At 54.1% G+C, this 25,279-nt stretch overlaps 1 protein-coding gene across 1 annotated transcript; it reads right to left on the bottom strand.

Moving 5' to 3' along the window:
* Positions 1-891: 891 nt before the first annotated feature.
* CDHR1 (cadherin related family member 1) lies at positions 892-24,129 on the bottom strand. Its single transcript, XM_020893450.2, has 17 exons — positions 23,899-24,129; positions 23,275-23,370; positions 22,344-22,489; positions 21,428-21,478; positions 20,191-20,280; positions 18,910-18,996; positions 17,247-17,363; positions 16,018-16,161; positions 14,242-14,320; positions 12,860-12,960; positions 9,843-10,046; positions 9,056-9,208; positions 7,208-7,372; positions 6,732-6,799; positions 5,969-6,197; positions 3,902-4,159; positions 892-3,306 (listed from the first exon to the last, which is right to left on the bottom strand). The coding sequence occupies exons 1-17, from the start codon at positions 23,951-23,953 to the stop codon at positions 2,746-2,748; spliced, it is 2,604 nt and encodes an 867-aa protein (XP_020749109.2). The 5' UTR covers positions 23,954-24,129; the 3' UTR covers positions 892-2,745.
* Positions 24,130-25,279: the final 1,150 nt, after the last annotated feature.

Raw genomic sequence — 25,279 nt, 5'->3', positions numbered from 1 at the left:
TCACCCCTGCCTCCCAGCTCTTTACCTTGAGGTGTAATGTTGTGCTTGTTGCAGGGTGACTGGTCAGGCGCTGCCTTGCCCCTGCCCCCACCCCATTCCCTGCAGTGGCACTTGGCCCACACTCACTCCCACTGGCCTGGGGTCTCCTCCAGTGCCTCTGCTGGTCCCTTAAGGGTCCACCGTATCTTCCTCCTCTTTCTCAACACGACTTGTGCTGGCAATGAGGCACTCTCCCCATACTTTCCAGCACAGGAGTTGCTCATGTGCCTAGTTTCCAAGATTGACTCTGCCTTGGTTCAAGTTCCTGGGCTTGTCCTGGAGCGCCAACTCTCCACCCTTGGGCCCTGATGCTCTCCTGAACTTCCAGCCCAGTGCTACTGTCCCAGAGACGACACTGATTCCATGTATGGGATTCTATGCCCATACCTGCCCTTTCTGGACTGGGCTGGGATAATTAGTTCTAGCTCCAGACCCTATTTCTCCCCAGGGAGCCCTGCTGCGGATTGTCCTGCTTGGGAGAAAAGCCCCATCCTGGCCATGATCTACTCAGGTAGACAAGCCCCACAAATGCGTTGTTGTTGGAGATGTACACATGGCAATTTGGGCAAACTTTTGCAGCCTCCCACAGTCGGATCTGGGGGTCGGGGGATGGACCCACTAAAAGATCCAGGCAGCAGGCCAGTCTTGGCTGTCAGGAAGATTGGCCTCTACAAGTCAGTTAACACTGATGTTGAGCAGGGATCCAGAGGGACTTCCCTGGTGGTCTAGTTTTTAAGACTCTGTGCTCTCATGCAGGGGCGCAGGTTTGATCTCTGGTTGGGAAACTAAGATCCTGCATGCTGCAGGAGTGGCAGAATTTTTCTTTTAAAAGGCAGGAAGCTGAAGGTCAGGTTGGCTTTTGGTTAACAGATTTTATTGATCGTTTACAAAAAAGGTTGACCACATGCAAGTTGTAAGGATGCTGCATTCCTTGTGAAGGACAAACATGATCCAACCTAGTCTTGAAACCCATACCCATTTGTTCAGCCTGGGCTCCTAGTTTGTTAGAGCCCAGCTGTTAATATACCGTGGGTTGTGGACTGCAGAAACCCCAGCAAGGAGCCTGCACATCAGCACATCTGAGTAACACCTCCAAACACCAACTCAGAAATCAAGAAAACTACATATGCATACAATCTGTGGTTAAATTCACAGACATATCCTAGAGGGGTTATTAGCTAGTGGGGTGAAATGCAAAGAACTGTTCCGTTTCTCTCTCTAGGCACATATCTGTATTTCCTCTTGGCAAGTGACCTTAAAGTCAGATGGAACTTCTTTGCATTAATAGAAGCTTGCACGTGATCTCTGCTGGGGGCGGTGGTCACAAGCAGAGGAGGTGTGGCCCAACTAGAGGGACACGCTAAGGAGCCCAGAGCCCTCAAATCGGGCTCCTGCCGCCAAACTTCTGTGACCTCTGGTGATCACCCTCCCTCTTGGGAACTCATTTTCATCATCTTGGCAAGATGGAGCTTCGGCTGGCTGTGTGGCCCAGCTCTGGTCCTTTCCGACAGTGGCTGGCCTGGGCTGCACGGGGAATGTAGTTGGGGGGAGGTGGGGGTGGGGAGGAGATGTGGAGGGGAAGCTATGCCATGGCCCAGCTCCAGCCGTCTTGGATCAGTGGCAGCACCCTACCCCTAGCACAGCGCCTCCTGGGGGTGCTTGGCAGAACAGCTGGGAGGCTCCTAATACTTTGTGGAAGAGCTGTACCCTGGAGAACTGGCCAGGGGAAAAATGCTTCCTATTCGTGCTGTTTTGCACTTGGTTAAAGCCCTCATCACTACTACTTGCTTTGATCCTCACCCCAGACCTGTGAATAAGGCTGATTCACTTTCTTCATTTTCCAGATGAGAAAGAGGATGAGCTTTCCCAAGGTTATCGCACGTGAGCAGAAGAGCTGGATAAAAACAGAAGTCTCCCCAGATCTCAGCCCTGCTCTGTCTCCTCAAGGACTTTGAGTGGGACAGCTCCTAAGGGTACCTGTTGCTCCTGAGGATGTCTCTGGGGCAACCAGCTTGGCTCCAGCCACCTCTGGGCCCAGGGCAGCCCTGGCTAGGGCAGCTGCCCTCACTCCCACAGAATCCCTCTCATACCTCCGTGTCCCTGGTCCCGAGTGGGCATAGCAGGGGCTCACAGTCTCTGCCCAGACCCCATCCTCCACCTGCCAATGGCTTTTAGGCACAGGCCCACAGTCGACAAGAGTTTTCAGTGCATCCTCACCCTCTCTAGCTGCATTTGGTTTCCTACAGCCTGCAAGGTTTGCTGACCCTCAGCCTTAGTCAGCCCCTGAAGCTTTTTCTGCTCCTGCTCTTAGCTGGAAGCTTGAGGATCCAGGCGCTAGTCAACCTTGTCACATGTGGCCAGGGCTCTGCTCCGGAACTAAGAAAGCTGGGGCCCCAGCAGGACCCAAGTGACACTGTGAGGTCTGGAGTTGGAGGGTAGAAGACATCAATCTGGCTCCTTGTTGCCGCCCAGTCTCTGTTGCGCAGAGTGTTGCACATGTGCCGAGGAGCTGTGTGATGGGGAAGTATTTTCCAATTGCAGTCGTAACCAGAGGAATAAATCCTTTGCCCAAGGCATTGTTCAGAGCCCTGGTTATGGGGGTTACACCATTGTACAAAACAGGGGTGACCGTAAGGAGCAGAGTTAAGGAGCGTGGCCCAGGCATCAGGGCAACTGGGGTGGGAGAGGGGGGCCACAGGACACAGTCTACAAGTAAGCTTTGCTCTGTACATTCTTCTTCTCGAACTTTTGCCTGAGCTCAGAGACCAGAGCTGACTGGACGGGGCTTCCCATGGCCTTGCGTTTTGCCACGGCCCTGGGTTTTGGTGATGGTTGTTGGGGTTGCTGAGGGGCGAGCGAGCCCGAGACGGTAGGCACCGTCCAGGGGGCCTGGCCCATGCTGGGGGCCGCGCTGGGCGGTGGAGGGGGAGCGGGGGCCTGGGGGGGCGGTGTGCTTCCGCGGCTGTTGTTGTTGCAGTTCTCGTTGGGAGGGGCCTCTTTGAGCACAAACTTGTCAGTGGCCTTGGTCCTTCGGAACTTAAGCCACTCGATGCGGATGCTGCGGGGTGCAGGGCTGGGCCGCTTGCGGAGAATTCGCCGCACCGGCTGGACCTTGTTGGACTTCTTGTTGCGCCAGAAGGTGGCAGTGGAGATGAGGACGGTTATAGCCACGATGACGGCCATGATGCCAGCCAGCACGCCCACGGCCTTCATGGGATTGTCTTTGGTCTGCATCAGGAAGGCGGCCATGGGGCTTCGGGACAGCATCTGGAAGAGAGGTGAGTTCAGCCGCTCCTGCCTGGTCCCCGGAGGACAGAGCAGGGGCCCTGAGCTCCCTTAGGCCAGATGGTTTTTAAGCTTTCTGGGCTCAGTCGTCCCCTAGAGAATCTGAGGAGAACTATGGGCTTCATTCCAGGAAAAGAAAAACGCAAAGAGAAAAAAATACAATGCAGGTTGGATTGGATAAAGAACTCCTGTTTTAAGTGGCATTACTTTCCTTTGATGGGGGAGGGGTCATATCTGCCCAAGTGTATCAGAAGCCTCTTAAGGGAGGACTTCCTGCCAGACCCTGAGCTGAGAACCACACATGATTTTACTTCTGCCTTTCAACTCGCAAGTGAAGGAGGCATCGTGAGTCCCATTTCACAAGAAGGGAAAGACTTGGCAAAGTCACACTGCTACAAAGTGTTGAAACTGGTATTTCGACCTGATGTCAAAGCCTGTGCGTTGGATGGCACTGGTAGTCTCTGTGAGCGGTGGGTGGGTGTCTTTGGAGGAAGGTGGTCTTTCTCTCTCTCTGGCCATGTTGCAGGGAGGCCTGAGCTGGCCTCTGATCAACCCCCGACATGGGCTTCATACTCACCTCAGTGTCTACGATGTCAATCTTGAGCAAGGCCGTGGTGCTGAAGGATGGGGAGCCACGGTCCTTGGCCTGCACCTCTAGGGACCACGTGCTGTCCCTGTTGGGAGTGATGTTGTGCAGGGCATCCAGGGATCGGATGGAGTTCTTGAGCCAGATCTCCCCTGTGTGTGCATTGATGTCGAAGACATTGGCCGGCTCCGCGTGGGTGATGGAATAGTCCACCAGGTTGTTGGGCTCCTCTGCGTCCTGGTCTGTGGCCTGTACTCAGGGAGGGATGGGCGGGGCTGGACTTTGAAGGTCACATTTGTGTCCCCTGGCTAAACCGACAGGTCATATGCAGTTTGCTGGGTTGATGGGAGATGGTCTTAATCCTATTTTGAGTGAATGGAGCTGGGAGACGAACTGAATGAGGCAGGGTCTGTGCTTGGCTATTTACGTGTACTGTCAATCTCAGAACAAGCCTAGTCAAGTCAGTACTGGTAAGAAACAAAAAGCCTGGAGGCTGAGTGTCTTGCCTAAGGATGGAGAGGTAGAAGGAGGGGAGCTGGGGTCCAGAGTCAAGCCTGTTGGGTTTCGGGGTTCATGCTCTCTCCATGTTGGGAAGGCAGAGCTGTGAAAGCAGGCAGACAGCTGTGTGAACTGAGGCCAACCCAACATGCAACCTGCCTGAGTCTCTATTTTTTAATCTGTAAAGTGGCAGTAATATCTTCTTTCTTAGAGTTTAATTCTGGGTGGAGGTGGGGATGGGGGTATATAGTGAAAGTGAAAAGTGAAAATGTTAGTCTCTAAGTCATGTCCAATTCTTCGTGACCCATATCCATTCTTTGCAGTCCCATGGACTGTAGCCTTCCAGGCTCCTCTGTCCATAGAATTCTCCAGGCAAGAATAGTGGAGTGGGGTGCCATTCCCTTCTCCAGGGGATCTTCTCAACCCAGGGATCAAACCCAGATCTCCTTCACTGCAAGCAAATTCTTTACTATCTGAGCCACTAGGAGTATATAAAAAGCACAAAGTTTAGTCGCTCAGTCGTGTCCGACTCTTTGCGACCCCATGGACTGTAGCCCACCAAGCTCCTCTGTCCATGGGATTTTCCAGGCAAGAATACTGGAGTGGGTTGCCATTTCCTCCTCCAGAGGATCTTCCCAAACCAGGGATTGAACCTGGGTCTCCCACATTGTAGGTAGACGCTTTACCGTCTGAGCCACCAGGGATGTTAGGGGTATATAAAGTACCTTAAAAACCATTGCCTATTTCAGGAGTCCAAGATATTTGAAAAGAAATTCTTAAGCCACAGCGCCACTTGCCACTGCAGGAACAAAGCTTTTTTTTTTTGTCTAAGAATGATGGACATTTAGACACGGGCGCCAGGCTCACACCTGGCCAGTGCCACACCGGGGGTGGGCAGAGCAAGGACAGAGAGGTAGGGAGTGGGCATTGCAGGGGCACAAGCCAGGCTGCTGGTGTGGGGGTTGCTGGTGGCTGCTGGGGGGAGCAGGGAGGAGTTAGCCACAGTGATTCCAGAAGTGCCAGATCCAGGACGGCCAGAGTCAGGGGCTCACGCAGAGCCTGGCATCGTCATGTGGCTGGTGCCCACAGAGGGATGAGGCCAGCCTTCACTCCGCAGTGAGAGGGTGGAGGGGCCCGGCAGGCAGCAGCATCTCCAGCCAGGTTCTGGGCCTCTGGCTAGCAGCTTCTGGATACAACAGCTGGATGCTGGGCCGCCTGCAGAGCTAAGTCATGGCTTCTAGCCTGTCGGATGCTCACATGGGGAAACGCCGTGAGACCCTGCTTCCCCAGGCCAGTCACTCCTGCAAAGCCTGAAGGCAGGGTCCCCAGGGGGCTCTAGCCAGAAGCACACACAAGCTGCCAGCACTGGGGCCACAGATCCTCTCAGACAGTACTGGACAGGTGGCTGGCTCCCGCAATGGGCCCGAGATACTAAGGCAGGAAGCTACTAAGCCCACTGGGGCAGGGCAGGAAGAGGACAGGCTCCGAGGGCCCTGGAGTTGGCCAAGTACACGGCCAAGTACAAGCCATGACGACAGCTCGGCTACCTTTGGAGCTCACCTCAATTTTCACCGGGGTCCCCAGCACCATTGTCTTCTCCTGGACGCTCTCTTCAAACTGGGGGTAGTGGTCATTGACATCCAACAGTGTGATGAACACCTCGGCCAGGCTGTACCTGCCCTCCATGTCCTCCGCCTTCACATAGAAGTTGTATCTGGCAGTGGCCTCAGCATCCAGGCTGGCCCAGGGCTGGGTGTAGATGATCCCAGAGGATGGGTGGATCAGGAAGCTGATGGGCACAGAGAGTGCAGGCAAGGGTGTGTAGAAGCACGCACATGTACACACATGTGCACACACGTGCCTTCAGCAAGGATCCGCCTCCAAGAAGGCGCCGCGATGCACTGGGCAGCTTCTCTGAGCATCTCGCCTGCTCCTCTCCACATCCTCACGGTTTGACGCAGGGAGGCAGGACCACTCATCTACTTAACTATCAATGCTGAACTTCACCCGAGTCACAGCCCTTCCCTCTCCCCGTGACCTTCTCTCCCTAGCCCAGCACTGCTTGCCTGGCCCCGGAGGCCAGAAGCCCCAGCTCCAGGTTGTGATGACCTTACTTCTCTCAGACTCACCTCATCAGGTGTGTCCCCACACCTCTGCCTTGGGCTCTCTACAGCTGCCCTTTATTCCCGGCCCCCAGGTTCACCTCCCCAGCCCAGGTCCTGTTCAGCCCAGGCTCCTCCTGCCTTCAGCACAGATCCTCCTCCACCCTCAGCCTCCCAAATCCCTTTCCCAAGGCCCTGACTGGGTTTCTGGATCTACTCACAGGTCTGCCCCAGATCCATAAATGGAGTATTTGACTTCACCCCAGGGACCTGTGTCTGGATCCACGGCCTGAAAGAGAGAAAGCTCCCAGTGGCCCCGGTCCCTTTGTCAGGGCACGTTGGCAGCTCTTGCTTTCAACAGCCACACAAGGGTTTGGGTGGGCTGGGAGGATTGTCCAGCTGGGGAGAACTGGAGGCCTGCTCTGGAGCCCTAGTTTCACCTCAGTTGGAGGAGCCAGATCTGGAAGGCCTTCTACTTCTCATTACATATCCTCATTATCATCCTGTGAGGTGCTGTTATGTCCATTGTACAGAAGGAAAAACTGAGGCTCAGAGAGGGCACATAGCTTGTCCAAGGACACAGCCAGTGAATGTGGGTTTATCGAACCAAACAAACAGGTTTGTCTGACTTCACAAGACCCTCCTTCAGTGGGGCTCCCAACCCCAACCCCAGTCCCTGGGGCAGCCCTCAACCCACTGTGACAGCCAACACATTGGAGCCCCCTGGGGCATTCTCGGGGATCCTGGCGACGTAGTAGTGGGAGGTGAACTTGGGGACGTTGTCATTGGTATCCAGGAGCTGGATAAGGACATCCGCCGTGGAGCTGAACTTCTCTGGGGTGTTCACTTCAATGGCCAGGAGCTGGGGAAGGAAGGAAAAGGAAGACTTGTCTGGATGGCAGTTGCTCTGCAGAGAACCTGTCACATCCTGTATCACCCCTGCACCCCCACCTGCCTTGTCTCCCAGTTTCTCTGCTGCCAGCCAGCTATTCCTGCCACTACCTGCAGGGGGCACCTCTAAGGCAAACATCATCCCCCCTGCAACTAACCCCAATGCCCGGTTCCTTATAGTGGCCATTTGCACTGGAACCAGTTTCTTTTGTTCCATTGGTTTGCATATTACTTTTTTTTTTTTTTTTGCTTCCAATTTAAAGCGACTTTGCTTCATAATATAATTTAATATCTGTTAGAGCAAATTCTTGCCTCATACTCTTTTTTTCCCCAAATTCCCTGACTATTCTTATCGGTTTGTTTCTCCAGATAAAAGCCAGTATAATTGTGTCAAGTCCCCTACGTCCTCCCCTAGGAAATTTTGGGTAAGACTTAATTGAAGTGGCATTGGATTCTTTATTAACCTGATGAGAATTTGCATTTTTGAACAGGATTTGTCTTTATATTTCTCGCCTTCTTTTATCTTTTTGTTAAATTTGTACATTTTTTTTGGTGTTATTTATATGCTCCAATCTTGTTATGTTAACTCTTAGGAATTTTATCCATTAGTTGTTCTTATAAAAGTGATCTATAATTCCATTATTCTCATTGCTATTTCTTTGGAATGCAGGAAAATTATTAGATTTTGTGTATTAATTTTATAACCCATCATGTTAACAATTTTGCAGTATCTAACAATGTTTTGGTTATTTCTTCTAGATTTTTCTAAGCAAGCAATCACATTATCTAAAAACAATGATAAGTTTATCTCTTCCTTTCTAATGATTGTACCTTTTATTTCCTTTCTTATTTAGGAATAACGTTTAATTCTAGGAACAGTGTTAAACAATATTGGTAAGAGCAGGTATCCACGTTTTGTTCATGACTTCAAAGAATGCTTTTAAAATTTCACTTTAATTGGTTGATTATTGAAGTATAGTTGATTAACAATGTTGTATAGAATTTCACTTTTAAGGATGATGCTAGCTGTCAGTATGTATGCATGTATAATTATAAATACTTATAACAATTTAAATTAATATCAGCAAAGTGCTTTTCCTTTTAATTACTATTGGGTTAATCAAAAGGTTTGTTTGCATTTTTCCACAACATCCAACATCTTATGGAAAATTCTCAATGAACTTTTGGGTCAACCCCCATATTTATTTACATATTTATGTAAATACACATTATTTTTATGTGTTTATTATTTTGAATAATTCCCAATACAAAGGAACTTTTCTCCTCCTTTGCTAAAGTTTTTAACAGAACAATTGACATGTCGAGTGCAAACAAGGAAACATGTCTCCTGATGATCAAACAGTTTTTTCTCTCAGTCTATTCATATGGCACATTACATGGGTGGTTTTTCTTTGAACCACCCTCCTCCTTGCATTCCTGGGGAGAGTTGTAGTTAGATGCTGGAGCTCAGTGAGGCTGTGGAATAGAGGAGAGCTCTCGTATCATACTCCTCCTCTCCTCGCTGCTCCCCAAGTCAGAAGGAGGAGCAGAGGAAAAGAGTGGGGCTAGGAGGGGTAGGGGTGACAAGAGACCTCTCAAGGATAAATCTAGGTACTATTGTGACACCCTTCCCCGCCGTTCAAGCATCACTTACCTTGAAGGTCAACACTTTGGACTTTTCAAAGTCAATGGCGGCGGAGTTCTCCACAATGATCGTGACTTGGGCTTCATTCAGGACTGTCTGCGGGACCACTCGGAAGATGCCCCCGGGTCCCACCAGCCTCAGGTTGAATTTGGCATTGGCTCCCTGGACAACCGTTTGGAGAGAAGAAACAGGGAAGATGAATGAGGATGAACCTCATTATAGAGTCGTGCTCTGCAAGGAGACTTTGCATGCCCTTGACCCTGGGAGGTAAGTATCTTAGTAAGTATTCTTAGGAGAGGTGATCAAGAATCAGAAAAGGTGAGTGAACTACAAGGACTAAGCGAGGACGCAGCCCAGAAAGCCCAGCCCTGCTTTGGGCACAGGAGGCAATGGGACACATTCACAGTGTCTGGAGGGTCAGACACAGAGGCGCTTTTCTTTTCCAGTTTTTAAGGCCTCATGCACAGCTTGCAGGATTTCATCACCCAGCCAGGGGTTGAACCCTGGGCGAGCACTGAAAGCCGGGAATCCTAACCACTAGGCTACCAGGAAACTTCCAAGAGGGGCTTTTCTTCCAACTGGCTTTTTCTTTTTAATTGATCATGGATGTCTTTAGGCCATGCAGCTAGTCTCTGATTGTCTCCCTCCTCTCCCTCTTGGTTACCCACTCTTGCCTCATTCATTTTGTGACCCTCCAGCTCCGGTGACATCAGCAGGAAAGGTTCAGGCAGACTCAGCTTTGGGCCTTGGTCCCCGGCGGTTTGTAGGAAGACAGGTGGAGGGCAGGACCACATACCTGGTCTGAGTCATTGACGGTGATCTTGAGGCCCCGAAGGATCTCCCCCTGGGGTGGGTGCTCATACATGGACAGCTCAAATCTGTTCTGGGGTCCACTCTCCCCATAGAAAGTCGGTGGATGGTTGTTGAGGTCCACGATCCGGATGGTGACAGGCACCATGGCCTGGGCATCTGGAGTCCCTGCGGAGCTGACCTCAGTCACCTGGGTGGGGACAGGGGGCTATGGCTGTGTGGCACGCTGACTCCAACATGGCCCCAGTGATCCCTGCTTCTTGGTATCTATGCCCTTATGTAATCTCCTCTTTTCTTAAAAAAAGAAAATTTATTTGGTGTACCAGGTCTTAGTCAAGGCATGTGGGATCTAGTTCCCTGACCAGCGATTGAACCCTGGGCCCCCTGCACTGGGAGCATGGAATCTTAGCCACTGGACTACCAGAGAAGTTCCTGTAATCTCCTCCTTTTGAGTGTGGCTTGGCCTAGGGACCTGCTTCAAACTGATAGAATATAGCAGAGGTGATGAAATGTCATTTTGTGATTAGATTAGACCATAACTTCTGTTTTCTAGCAAAGCAGACAGCTCTGTTGACAGTTTCTCTGATGTTTCAAGGAACTAATGGTGATCTCCAGTCAACAGCTGGAGAGGAACCATGGTTCTTACTTCCTCCCGAGAGGAAGTAAACATCACCAATAACCATGTGAGCCCAGAAGCTCATTCTTCCTTGCTGGGCCTTCAGATGAGGACTCGGTCTTGGCTGAATATCTGTTGGCAGCCATGTGAGAGACCTTGAAACTGAGGACCCAGCTAAGCTGACCCTAGACTCCTGCCCACAGCAACTGCGATGTTTAAATGTGTGTTGTTTTAAGACAATAAGTTTGTGGTAATACGTTACAACAGTCCTAGGAAACTAGTATAGTGCTATTACTAGTCCTGTTTTACAGATGAGGCGAGAGGGTTCAGGTGGTCGCTGGGGGAAGGAAGATGTGTCTGATTCTTTAGTCAGCGCTCTCTCCACTGCATCATAGAACAAGAACACCGCCCTGTTCTTGTAGCCAGACATAGGTTCAAACCCTAGCTTTGCCATATTCTGCCCTTGTGTTTGCTTGCCAGGGGGAGGCTGCAGGGAAGGCAGGTGTGGCGATGCAGCAGTGGATGACTGATACAGCCGGCAAGCCAGGGCTGAGTGTCCACAGGCACCTCACGGACATGTGGCAAATCTCACACGGAAGGGCTTCCTCCCCCTTTCCTATAAGCAAGCTCTGGTCTTCAAATTACTGTCCTCTACTTACCCTCCTGGACTCCACTCTGCCATACACCAGCTGCTTCATAACTCTTCTTTTTTATTTAGTGAAAATTTTATTTATTTATTTATTTTTGGCCACATCCCAAGGCATTCGGAACTTCCCTGACCAGGGATGGAACCCATGACCCCCACATGGGAAGGGTGGAGTCCCAACCACTGGACCACTAGGGAAGTCCCACTCTTCTTTTCTAGAACTTATATCCTCTGCTTCCTTTTCTTTCCTCCCACTCAATTGTCTCCCTGTCCCCAACTCAGATGCTTCACGCCGATCCCCACACTGCACGTGGCACGGCCACTCTCCCTCAGCCTCCAAAGTGCTCCATCCCCTCGGCTAATGTGGCTCCACATTGCAGGTTGGCCTTGACACCCTATCTCTCCTTCACCTGCTCCTCCCCCTTCCTCCCAGCTGGATGCTCCAGCAGCGGTGTTCCCAGCTAGTGGTTCCTCTCTCCCCCCAGCCCTCCTCTGAGTGGTCTCATTCCCTCCTAGCCTTTCACAGCTACCTGCATGTGGGTGTTGTCTCCCCTGAAGCTCAAACCTGTACACTCAGGTTTGGATTTTCAATTTGAATGTCCCCGAGGCACCAAAACGCAGCCTGCCTGTCCTGTTCAACTTGCCTCCCCCCGTGTGTTTCTGATGGTGTGGAACCACACTGGCTTCTTCCCCGCCTCTCCTCTCCCTGACCCCTCACAGCCACGTTCTGTGGCATCCGCCTCCTTCATAGTTGACAGCCTGTCCATTTTCCCCATCCCACCTCCCCTCACCCCCCGGGGCCCCCACCATCTATAACCTGGGCTGGTGGCTCTGCTGCCCTGCTCCTCATCTGATTCCCTTCAAACCCGAGTTGGAACCAGCGTTTTCAGATGCCAGGCTGGGTAGGACTAGTGCCAGAATCACCTGGGAGCTCGAAACATGCAGAGTCCTGGGTTTCCCCCAGACACGCTACATTCCTATCCCCCGTAGTGCGCCCTGGAAATCTTTGTTTGCCAAGCTCTCTGAATCTGAGAATCCCTCTAGTTTAGTCAGCAGTCAGAGTGAGCTTTTACAAGACTCCGATCCCGTTCAAAACCTTACCATGGCTCTTCACTGCTCTTGGGCAGGACTAGCTATATAATCTGCAGGCTCAGTGAAAAATGAAAATAGCTGGCCCCTTGTTAGAAAATTGCTAAGAATTTCAAGACAGCAAGAACAAAACATTAAGCCCAGCGCAGGATGCTTCTAACTGCGGTCCCTGAGTAATCACAGGTTGCATGGCCACAAAGCTGGCCCTTTGCAGGAAAAATCCATACCTCGTATTCAGAGCCTTTGCTCCTCTGTCCCCCACTTGGGGTCCAACTGTTTCTCCATTACAGGCTGATGTGGACCCTTGGCTAAAGTCCCACTTGTTCCTCATTGTGCCCCTGGTATATCCTGTGCTTTCACCCCCAGCCTTGGCTCACTAAGCTTCCCTCGCTTGCAATGCCTCCACCTGCCCCAACCAACCAATGTTCCCCACACCTCTCTGCTTCCCGGGCCCTGCCCACATTCAAGGCATTGCCGCTCCCATCCTACCTTCTCTGCCTTGTCTCAGCTCCCCACACCAGGTGCCACCTCTTGTAGGTGTTCCCTGAAACACTATCTAGATCCTCCCCCTGACTGCGGGCCCTGAAGGGTAAGGGGGGGCAGCCAGGATCTTATCACCTTTGGTGGAGAGGGCAAAGATCGAGGGAGGTACCTGAACATGCAGCTCATACACCTCTCTCCGGAGCTGGGAAGGGCTCTGCATCACGGAGATCGCTCCAGACGTCTCATTAATTTCAAAGGCTCCATCACTCCCTGTCACAGAGATGTGCCCTGCAGTTCTGAACAAGGCCACACGGTGGCACAGGGGAGTTGTGCCAGGCCTCACAGGGTATTTCATTCAAGTCTCCTGTATTATCATACGTGTCTTGCCAGTGAGGAAGCTGAGCTCAGAGGGGCTCAGTAACTTGTCTTAGGTTACACAGTGAGTGCAGAGCTAGGACTTCAAGTCACTACTTTCCGGCTCCCAGGTTCCCTAGTATTTTGCTTCTCTCATGCATGCATGCATGTGTGGTGTGTGGGTAGGTGTGATGGAAAGAGAAAGGAGAAATAGGTACAAAGGGAGGGAGATGAGAGACGGGGGAGGGAGGAAACAAAATAATGCAAAGAAGGAAGAAAAAGACTGGATGAGGAGAAGGAATAGCGGGAAGGGCAAGAAGATGGGAGAGGAGACGGGGTGGGCTGGGTGCTTGGGAGGTGTGTGAAGGCTTGCAGCTGTGGAGGGGAGGGAAGGCAGTCAGGGGTCTGCATGCCTGGCAGAGAAGCCTGTCTGTGACAGTGGGCACGTTTGCACGTGTGTGAGCTGCTGGAAGGGGAGTGTGCACCAGGCATGTCCCAGGGACAGGGTCAGAAGAAGTGATGGTGTCTGAGTGAGAGCATAGAGACGTGTACGTGTGTGTGGGACCAGGCGTGTGGGACCAGGCATCAGGTGTGGTGGCCCCTGGAGGGGACCAGCTGCTGAGGGCTGAAGAGCCCTCCCTGAGCTGGCTCCTCCTGCTCAGTTATAGCCCGATTGTGGAAGGAGGCAGCAGACTCAAACCCAGTGGGAACTTGGGGTGATTTAGCTTCTCTGGGCCTCAGTTTTCTCATCCATACACAGGGTGAGTATTCAGGATGCTCGGAATCATCACTGTATTTAACTCACTTAATTCAATAATATGCTCTAAGCCAAAACATTTAAAGGAATGAGGAAAAGCCATAGTAATTTAGAGTGTAAGAAAGCTCGCCACCCCTTCCTATCAACGAGCAGATGCCCATGAGCGTGTGGGAACATGAACTGGCCCCACCTGCGCTGCTCTCAGTAACACCACTGCCCCTGCCCACCCAGTGCGTCTCTCCCTGTTACTGGACATAACAACAAGCAGGGCCCAGAGCAGATGCCCAAAGAGACGTGCCGCCTCCTGGAGGGCCCCAGCCTCTCCTCTCCATGCACCTTGTACTTCTGGCCTATAGAACTGGGACCCAGAAAGACTGGGGATCTCACTCTGCTCACCCAGGGATTTGTACCTACAGCCCAGCAACGAGCCCCAGACTCACCATTCACCAGACTGTAGAGAACACGGTTGGGTTTGCCCCGATCTCCATCCATGGCAGCCACCGTCAAGACCTCTGAGCCCTGGGAGGAACAGGAGCAGCTGCCTGCAGCCAGTGTCGGGGTGGGGGGTGCTGGGGCTCTCGCTTCCCCAGATACTGCCCCCATCACAGAGGGAGGTGCCGCCCCACTCGAGAGTCAGGCCTCTGCGAGGCCCCATCCCTGCTCTACAGGGAGCTCATAGCCCCCGGCCTCCCAGGGCTGGAGGGACAGCCTGAGCCCCGCTGCCTGCCCCCCACGTGGGTTGGCACGCAGCTGCCCAGGGACACTCAGGGCTTCTGCCTGGGCCTCCTCCTCACACCTCTTACACGCCTCCTTCCCCACACACCACCCTCAAGCCTCGCCTCTCTCGGCCACCCTCCAGCCTCACACCTGCTGCCTCATCTGCCTTTGGCCTTCAGAGGCACCTGAAGGGAGAGGCGGAGAGGGGCCAGGCAGAGGGGGTCCAATGCAAAGTCCAGGAACTAGGATTTTGTCCTGTGGCTGCAGGAGCTGCTCACAGGGTTTGGGAAACTGCCCCAACTGGCAAGCCCTGTTCAAGCCCTGCCTGCCACCCTCTCCTGACCTCCCTACGCAGACCCTTCGCCCCAGAGGCCTCCCCATCCTCATGGCTGCTTCCTGACTGTCCTGTCCCCCCATTCCCGGCACCTCTCTCCCCTTAGCTCCGCAGCAGGACCGTCTGGGCCTCTCGCTGCTCTGCTCTACGGCCCCCACGAGGGAAGCCCTGCCTTTCTCTCTCCCTAACTCTGTGTCCCTCTCCACCACTCAACTGCCAACTTCCTGGAAAGGTGGTTTCTCTACTTGGGCCTAGCACATGAGTGGTGCTCAGCAACTGTTTTTATTGTTTTACGAAGTTGGTAATAATCAGAAATTGAGGAAGTGAGACTGGAGAATGCAATTCCATTTTTCCATTCCATGGAGAGTTCTGGAACTGCGGCCAACCATGTAAGGGTTGACTCCAGCCTGGCCCCTGCTGGCTGGGAGCTCATAGTCTGGTTGGGGGGTATTGTAACACATGGGTGCACCATCGAGGGGAAAGTGGCGCCTGGGCTGAGCTGAGAAAGACGAGGGGCACTATGCCCACGGGCACATGTCAGGCGAAGGGAAAAGGGTGGGGTAGGGAGATGGGCTGGGCTGAGTAAAGGATGGTGTCGGCTCCTGGGTGGAGGGTAGGCCGGCCCTCGGATGCGAGGCCCAGGACTGGGAATTGAGAGGCCAAAAGGGGCAGAGGCTGAAGATAGCCTTTGTGCTGGGCCCACATGTGATGTCTGACAAGGGTCAGGGTGATTCAGCAGCAAACTGTGGGAGAACTACTGGCCTGAGGGGCCTCAGGCTACAGGCCTGGAGGAAAGGAAGGAAAATTTTGGCACCTCACCTCTCATAAGGTGTAGGAAAGGTCCCCTCTAAACCAAACCGTCAGCTCTCCTCCCAGCTTCTCTTCTCAGCCCTTTGGAAGGGCTGACACTTGCAGCCAGGCTGGGGTAATGTGGATGAGTGAAGACACGCCTGGCACAGCCCTGGCACCCAATAGGTGCTCCACGCACGAGCAGCTGCTTCTTCCCCTTACACTTCCCAATGCAAGATGGCCTGTGTGTGGCCTGAGTCAGGCAAGCGAGCCTGGGCTGAGCCTAACCATCTCCACCAGGGGGACCCTCGGGCAGCGCAAAGGACAGGGCAGGAGGCATCTGGAGTGACATGGGTTGCGGGGTGCAGCTACCCACCGGAAGGGTGTCCTCATACACATAGCCATAGTAGGGCGTGCCCACGAAGACAGGGGCCATGTCCTGCACATCCTCCACATTGACCGTGACCATGGTGGTGGCCGAGAGCACCACGTCGGCCCCTCGCAGCTTTCCCCCGCCATCCTGTAGCAGGATCAGAGAGGGAAGAGAGGCTGGGCTCCAGAGTCGAGCAGACTTCCATGGAATCTGGCTCCTGCCACTGACTGGCCTCGAGGCCAGCTGCCCGCCCTGTTTCTGTTTGCTTCTATGCCACTTAGAGATAATTTTCCCCCTCCTACATGTGTTAGGAAAATTAAATGAGATAATGCATGAAGGTCTTCAGCCAGTGTGCAGTAGCTGCTCAAAAGCGTTCCTTTGGAAAGAGGGTTAGGTTTCTCTCCAGGGACATCATCTCTGAAGAGTAGCAGAGGAGGAGGGGGTCAGAGCCAAAATCTCTCCTCCCAGCCAGGAGCCCAGCCGCAAAGTCTCCTGAGAATCTTCAGAGAATGTGAGGTGGACCCATGCCTGAGGATACATCATGGAAGTGTGCGCCCAGCAAGCCAGCCCTCGTGGGGTAACTGGCAGGCAGAGTTGGCTCAGGCCTCCCGACACAGGCTGGGGCGGGGGTGGGGGGTGCCCTGTGGCCTATGTGACCAGCCTGGACTTTCCTGGAAAAGAAAACCTGGGGCTTAGAAAGAAGGCTGGGGTTTCCTGCCCTCGAGGGGATGAGCAGTCACATTTGAGCACTTGCTGAGTTGCAAACCCTACACCACACACTTTAGAAATATGAGGAATTTAGTCAAGTTTTGGGGTGGGCAGATGAGGAAATTGAGACTCAGAGTGGGTTACTGGTCATACAGAGAGGAAGAGGCGGGATGGGCAAGCCTGGATAAACGGACGTGCCCAGGGGCCAGGCTGTGTGGGATGTGAGGGTATGGACACTGAGCCTACAGAGGGGAGGCTGGCCTGTCAGTCCTGAGGGGGCAGACGCCCTCTCCCAGGAGGGAATATGCCCTCCCCGGCCCACAGACACCAGCATCCCTGAAGAATATGTCCGTGTCTGGCAGGGTCCGCTCAACACAGATCCCGAGCTGTGGCAGCTCCACTCGCGCCCCCATGGTACCGTCTGTACCCTCCATCATAGAACCTAACTGCTCCCATCTGAGGGCAGCTTCCCCCGACGGAGGCTGAGGACAGCCGGGATGCTCCCATTCCTCCCTCTCTGTTACCTTGGCAACCACAGTGATGAAGTGGGCCCGGGCCTTCTCGTAGTCCAGGGTGGCCCCGGCCTGGAGGCGCAGCACACCGCTGTGGCGGTCCACGGAGAACTTGGTGGAGTGCGGATTCTGTAAGAGTGAGCAGCAGGCTGGGCCTTGGGGTGGGACCCAGGCTGGCCCTAGGAACACCCGCTCTGCTTACTGAAAGGGAGTCTTCACCATCCTTTGTCACAGGAACTCCGACCTAGGGGCTGAGGTGCAACTTCAGGGCTCTCAGGCTTTCCTGTCTCCAGAGTCCCCCTTCCTGCAGCTCAGGGCTTCCTCTCCCCCGCCCTCAGTCCAACCAAGATGTTCCCTTCCAGCAGGGCCTCAGCTTTTCTCTAGGCCTCAGCTAGAAAACAACAGGGCCCAGCTCGGGACTAAACTCTGGCCCAGAGTTCCCAGGTGGAAACATCAGCAGCATGCTCTGACCTAGAGGAGGTGTGGACTGAAAGTCGTAGAGACAGACAGAACCTTCAGGATCGTCCAACCCCACCATTAAGTGACTGTGGGTCATCAGGCCGTATCTGGGTGGGGGTGGGGGAGGTCAGGTGGGGACAAGAGGTGATCTTTGATCTGAAGAGGGGTCACTGAAGGTCAAGAGCTGTTGCTGGAGCTTTTCATGGGTTTAATCCTCACAACAGGCTTCGCAGGTGGCACTAGTGCCAACAAATCCACCTGCCGATGCAGGAGATATGAGAGACACATGTTTGATCCCTGGCTCAGGCAGATGCCCTGGAGGATGGCGTGGCAACCCACTCCAGTATTCCTGTCTGGAGAATCCCATGGACAGAGGAGCCTGGCGGGCTACAGCCCACGGGGTTGCACAGAGTCAGACACGACTGAAGTGACTTAGCACGTACGCACACAATCCTCACAATCCAATGAGGATGTGGTTTCACCTTTCCCACTCACATGAGGAAAGGGAGCAGGCAAAGTCACATAACGCTTGAACCCCCGTGCAGGGGAAGTGGTGGGATCTCTCCAGAACCAGTGGAGCCCAGGATTGTTTCCAGGGTTTCTAACCACTGAGATATACTGCCTTGAAAATTGTGAAAGCAAGAGATTAAATGTGGAGAGAAGAGGAGGAGCTGTGGAAATAGCAGCTGTGGGAGGGAGGCAGTGGGTTCTGGAGGAGCTGGGGGAGAGGCGGGAGATACGGGGTGGGGTCTCTGCCTTTAACAGAGTGGATTGGATGGACAAGGGTGGGGAGGGGGTGTCACAGCTCTGCTCCTCCTGAGAGCTGCCTCCCCTTCCCTTTTTCCTCTTGACAATTCTAGGCCCAGACAGGTTTCTTTTACTCTGTGTGGGTACCAAGTGCCCGGGTCATCTTCTGGGGAAGGGGTTGACCGGTGGTGAGGTGAAGGTCCTGAAATCTGGGGAAAGGAAGGCAGGTCAACTTAGTGGGAGCCAGGATGTGCCAGTCAGGGGAAGAAGGCTTCTGCTCAGGCCAGTCTCGGGTCCCCACTTGTTGGTCCCACCTCTGAGTTTACTGAGACCTCGTTGGAATCGGACGCACCACCTGTGATAATCTTTGGGAATCGTTGAGGCACGGGCCTGACGGATGGAGGTGGAGGCCATCCAGGTGTCCCCACCAGCCCAGGCCTCTGGCTCTTTCCTGAGCGCCCCACCTTACCTTCAGGAAGTAGGTGACGCTCCCCGCAGAGCCTGTGTCCCTGTCCACTGCGCGGACCCTGGCAATACTGGTCCCAGAAGGTGTGTCCTGAGGGGTCACGGCCACAGAGGGTGAGCCCCAGGAGCAGAGACAGCTGCTCGGGGAGCTGGGGTGCGGGGGCGTGGAAAGGCGGGGTCAGGGGACTGAGGGCTAAAAAGAGGTGAAAGGCGGTCATTGACCCAGGGAGCATGAACAGGAGGAGGGGCCTCGATAGATGAGACACCGGAGTCAAAGTGGGGTCAGGAAAGGGGGAACAAACAGACGTCCTCCTTCTGAAAAGGAGGGAACGAGAAAGAAAAATCTAGGGCTCCCAATAGACAAAGGGCTTAAATATGAAATGACTGGAAACAGTTAATAAACAAGGGCATATTCAATATCACCAGGGATCACACACATGCAGCTTACAGCCAAAAAGAATAGCTTTCTCCTACGGAATTGGCAGACATTTAAAACTGCAAGAATCCCCAGTGTGGGTCAGGAACCAAGAGACATACCCTTTCCCACATTCCAGGGTAAAGGCAAATAGGTGCCATTCTGGAAAATCGATTTGACAACACCTCACAAGTACCCATGCTTCGACCTAGCAATTTCAAATCATTCCCATTAGAGAAAAGGAACTTTTAAGTTCAGAGTCTGATGTTTCTTACGATGGCAACAATTTAAAGCACCTTTAATATCCAGACATAAAGGAACAGTTCAGTAAATGCTGGAATGTGCTATTAAAGGAAAGCTATTAGAATGTTAGTTACCCCAACTTCACGATTACAACTTCACGCTTATGCTATAAATTCAGTGAAAAAGAGACTACAGAAAGCATATGTTTAGCAGTCACAACTATGTAAAACGAACAGAAAACAAGAACTATAATCACAGAACTGACGAGAAGGAAATCCCCTCAAATTTAACAACGCTGTCTCAAGCTGAAGGGATTAAGAGTGGTTTTTGAAACTCTTTCTTTTTCTAATTTTCTGTTTATTTCACACTTCCACAATAAGAGTACACTAAAATTCTAATGGAAAATGGTAAATAAACATCCCTTTGGAATAATAATGAATGTATAAGGGGATGGCAATGGGGGTGGGGGGACACAGAGGGGAGGTGTCTCCAGAGGTTAGTGAGTGATGGAGGGGGCTCGTCCCTCCAGAGCCCGGTTGCCCTTGGCCAGGCTACAGGTCAGCCCAGAGGACAGGTCACAGGTCTGGGTGGGCGTGCATCAACACTGCTTGGGGGCCCCTCGCTCACCTCAGGAACCTGGACAACATAGGGCTCCTGGATAAACCTGGGCGCCTCATCATTGGCATCAGTAACTAGGATCGTGACTTTTTCTGCCACCTGAAACGAGGCAAAAGGGACAGGAGTTGGGACAGTGAGACCTTCTGGGTGATGAAGCCTCTAACACCCCAGGTGTAGTCTCTGCCCCCTCTCCCCTTCCCTCCTCCCTTCCCCCCCCTTCTTCCTTCCCTCTTTTGATCATTCATGAAGCACATATTATTATTAAGCAACTACTTGATGCCACGCGCTGTGTTCTGTCTGACGGTGTGAAATTTGCAGGGTGGAGTGGTGGGCAAAGGTCAGCTTGTACAAGTGTGTTATCTTTCAGCCTGACAACAGCAACATGCTGGGCGCTGAGGGCAGGGGCCTGCACTGCACGACTCTGGGGGCACCGTGCACCCCAGCCTAGGTAAAGGCACTGGTCTAGGTGGCCACATCCAGAGGCTCGGAGAAGAGGCATCTGACCCAGCTAGTAGAGGACACCAGGAAGGCCTGGGAAGTAAGCCAGTCGTCGGGTGAGAGGGAGAAGCGGGTGGCAGGTATGTCAGGAAGAAGCAGCAGCATGGGCAAAGGCAAAGTGAAAGGCCTGGTGAGTTCAGAGAACAGAATGGAAGCAGATTTAGGGTTAATGTGTTAGGGTGAATGCGGGAGAGAAGGTGGTGAGGCTGAGGGTGTTCTGAATGCCAGTCTCTGAAACTAGGATTCCATCCTGAGTGTAGTGGGGAGCAGCTGGTAGCATCTTCTGAGCTGGGGGACTGTGGCCAGGCAGGACTCTTGCACAGTGGGGGCTCCAGACTGGGGTCTGGGAGCCTTGGAGGGAGGGGAGCCCCTGGGATTATCTGAGAAGCATTAAAGAGGGATTGGTGAAAGTGGAGGTTGTGTAGAAAGAGTTGAGGGAGGAGGGATGCCTGCCCAGGTATTCAGCTTGTGTGATGAGGATGGAGCCAAGTGCCAGATCGGAGGAGAGGGAGGGGAGGGCGGGATTGAGAAGATGCTGCTTGAGGAATGTGGGGGTGCTCCGTCAGAAGGGCAGAGGACAGGTCTTGTCTCTTTCCGCTCTCTCCCTTCCGTCCCCTCTCTCCTATGAGCTCACTGGGGCAGAACTTGTTGGACTTCAGCTGGGAGCCCCCATCCCCAGCCCCTGGGGGAGGGAATAGTGCTCAGACCCAGGGAGAGGCTGCAGGGGCTGGCTGCAGCATGCACTCACCAGGTTCAGCCCATCGGAAATGCTGATAATGGCTTCAATCTCATCTTCCCTCTGTGAAGCGCAAGCGCAGAGTGAGGGTCCAGGAGTCAGTTGGAGGTGCCCTGAGGACCCCTGGAGCTGGGCACATCAGAGGGGCCCTGGAGCAGTGCAGGGTGGCCAAAAGCTTCCTCCGCTACCTCTGGCCAGGCTCATGCTTGAGACCTGGTTTGGGGTTTAAGCCATCAGGAGTTCTCATAAACCCAGAGGGCTTGGGTGCAATCAGAATACGCACCCTCCTACTAGAATGAGGAGAGATGCTAACTGGTGTGCTGGGGGACGCAGGAAGGGGTGTTTCATCCTTTTAAAAAATTTCCTCTTTCTCCCCTCATCTCTGCTACACTGCTCTGTATTCTACGGTTCCTCAGAGATCCAGGTCTGTGGTGTCTCAAACCCTCCCCAGGACACGGTGGGACCTCAGTGAGGAGGGGTGTCAAGGTCCCCCTGTCCTCCCCTGGGTTGACAGGCAGGGGCAGCACAGTCATACCTCCTTTGCTGTGTCCCCAGAGCTGCATCTGAGACCCACCGTGTCCCTTCTCTGGGCTGGTGGGGTCTGCTGGCAGCACCCCACAGCTGGGGTCCAGGCAGCTGGTTCACCAGCCTGGTATGGGGTCTCACAAGGGAAACACAGCCTGTCACCCACAGGTTCAGAGTGCATAGAGGGATATAGTTTTATCCAAGTCAGACCTGCCCTTAAAACCAGTCCTTCCAAAAACAAAAACAAAAAACCAAAAACCAGTCTTTCCAGCCCTGATCTGCTGGCTGAATTTTCTGTGACTTATGAGACCTCTCCAAGGATGCTTTTGACGGAAGCTTCCAGCCCACCGAGGTCCGTCCGTCTGCACCCCTGGCAGGCAATGCTCCTCCCAGGTCCTCATACCTCCCTGTCCAGCTCTTCAATCAGGGTGATGTTTCCCAAGTTGGGGTCAACTGAAAAGACGCTTCTAGTGCTGGGGTTAAAGCTGATGTGGTAGGAGACAGGGTCTCCCTCGGGGTCCGTTCCGTTCAGGGTGTACACATGAGAGCCTGGAAGAAGACAGAGGGGCCATGCTGAGTACTGGCTGCTGACCTCACCTCCGCTGGCTGCTTCCTTCTCTTCCTCTTTATTCTTCCTGACTATCAGTTAGTGGTTAGTATCCCCTGCTTTACAGATTGTGATCTAGAATATAGGTTACAGAGGGCTTCAGGGCTACTGGGTTTAACTCTAGGGCCTCTGCCTGGAGCCAAGGCTGGAGATGGGGGAGGAGGGAAAAGGGAGGAGTCATTAAGGTGGAGCAGAGAGCCAAGGGCAGCACCGCTCTCCACGGACTAGTTCTTCAGAGAATTCTCAGCAGGTGCTCCTTTCACACGGCCCTCGCCCTTAATTCTGCCCATCCAGTGGAGGAGAGGAAGTGCGAATCCCCCTCCTCCTCCCCCATCTCTGCAGATCCCAGTGAATTCATTGTTCTTGGGCCCGTTTTAAAGCCTAGAGCCCTGGGACTCTGGGAGTAAGTGCTTTGTTCAAGGTCATAAATACAGAGGGTCAGGAGCCCCGGATCTGGGCACCTCCGCCTGCCTCTTGGGGCTGGTCATATCTCTGGGCTTGCGGCTGGATCTCTAGAACTGGAGATCTTTCCCAGATCTGCGTGGAGATCTTTCCCGCTACAGCCCTGGGGGATTCGGAGCGTAAACCGGGCGCCCCGGGAGCGCCTGCCGCCTGGCGCTCGGCCTCTCGATAGGTCCGGAGGCGTCACGGGTTCGGTCCCCGTGTCCAGGGGAACGTGGGTCCCTCCTCTGGGAGACTGTGCGGGGCGGGCGCCAGGGCTACTCACCCACCGGGGTGTCCTCCGGGAGGCTGAACAGGGCCATGTTTCCGTTGGTGCTGCCCGCCCCGTTGTCGAAGAAGTGGGGGGCGAAGTTGGCCTGAGCTAGGGAGAGAACACAGAACAGAGGACAGCCGGAAACGCGGGGGGACAGCTTCGCACCCGCGTGGTCGCGCTGTCTGGCCCCACAAGCGGGCAGGCTGGTACTCCCCTCCCCGACCCCAGGGCACCCACTAGGTCCCGCGGCGACCGCCTCCCGTGGGCTCGGACTGGGCTGGACTTGTCAGGGACGCGCACCATCTGGGCTGTTTGGGACCTAGGCAGCGGCCGATTTCAGCCTTATCGGTGGGCAGACTGGGAAACCGCGACCCCGAGAGGGACAGGTCCCTGGCCAAGGTCACACGGGGAGTGGGGACACCCTCCCACAGCCCCCATTGCAGCCGCCAAAGCTGCTCCTGAAGCAGTAAAGAGTCGCAGGGGTTCCCCGTACCCCCCGCCCAGTCTCTGTCCGCGTCCCCGTCCCCCGTCCCACTCGGGAAGCAAACGGTCTATCACTGTCCCTAGGTCACCCGGATGGAGCTGGCACCCATTTCTCCTCCCCATCGGGTCCCGCTGGACCCTGCGGCCACTCACCCAGGCTGAGGAACAGCATCCACACGGCCGGGACGGCCGGCGCGCCGCGCCCCATGTCTCTGCGGGCGGGTGGTGCGGCTCCCCGCAGCCGAGGCCGGGCTCCGGAGCGCGGAGCATGCCCTGGGCGCACGACCAGTGCGGAGTTGACGATGGGGGAGGCGGCGGCGGGAGGGGGCGCGGGCGGGGGTGCGAGGGCGCTAAGCGGATGACACAGCTCCGATCCGCGCCGCTGGAGCCGCCCGCCCGCCTCCTAATGAGACCAATTAGTGGGTGCAGAGCTGAGGGGAACCAGCTCCCAGCAGGGGGCGAGGGCAGGGGGGCGGGAGTGGGGGACGAGAGTGCCCCTGTCCCCAGGCCTGCTGCGCGGGAGCCGAGGGGACCACAGGACCGCAGGGCACTGGAAAACGGGGGCTTTTTGTGGGTCGCCAAGTCCTGGTAGGGCCGGGCTCCACTGGAGTTTTCCTTTTTAACGAACTTCCTCTGTGACTTTCAGGGAGTTTGTCATTTTCTTGGAGCCCGACTGTCAAACAATGGCAGGGAAATCGCCCATCCTCAGCATGGGAGGATGCTGCCTGCTAGACTCTAAAAGAAATGAGAGCAGGGGAGACCAAGGGGTGCATGGACTTTGGGAAGGGCATGGCCTTAAAAACCCAAATAGATTCCAAGGATGTGTCCCTGAAGGCTTGGGTGGGGAGGGGGAGGAGATTAAAAGACAAAGAGGAGGGTTGTGGTAGGAAAAGGGGGCAGATTGTGAGGGGTTATCAGGACCACCTCTCTGAGATCTCGACCCATTCCTATTCTGCCCACCAAGCCAGGCCAGCTCTCCCAGAGGGTCTGATTACTGGTCTGGTCACTAGCGGGGGTCCCCATGTGTGGTGGACAGCAAAGAGGGCCTTCAAATCTCTACTAAGCTGGGAGGTAGATATTGCCAGGCAACAGCCTAACCTCCCTCCCCATCCCCTGTGCCCAGTCGTAGCAGAAGCAGCAAAGCCACGAAAGCCTTGCAAGGAGGGGTGAACTATTTGAAGGCAGGTCGGAACCCCACTCTAGGACAGACTTGCTAACAGAGTTGGCCAACACAGGTGTGGACTGTCCCAGGAGGGGTGAGCTCTCTGTCCCTGGAAGATGTTTGGGCAAAGCAAGGCACTGCTGTGGGGGCCTTGGATGCTGACAACTGGGAGAAACACGCTCAGGAGCCTTCCTGGTTGCTGATAAGTTTCCCTGGGCTGGACCCTTTTTTCCTTGCTCTGACAGTATCCTCTGGTTGAAGAAGCAGCCTGTTTCCCTTACATTCACAGGGTATACAGGGTGGACACTTCAGTCCCAGGATTGGTCACTCTCCAGGATGCCCTTGGGAGGGTATATCCACAGACAGAAGAGA

Source organism: Odocoileus virginianus, chromosome 7, assembly GCF_023699985.2.
Source record: "Odocoileus virginianus isolate 20LAN1187 ecotype Illinois chromosome 7, Ovbor_1.2, whole genome shotgun sequence".
Lineage (NCBI taxonomy): Eukaryota > Metazoa > Chordata > Mammalia > Artiodactyla > Cervidae > Odocoileus > Odocoileus virginianus.
The sequence above is the reverse complement of the archived record's forward strand: the minus strand, read 5'-3'. Positions and strand labels throughout refer to the sequence as shown.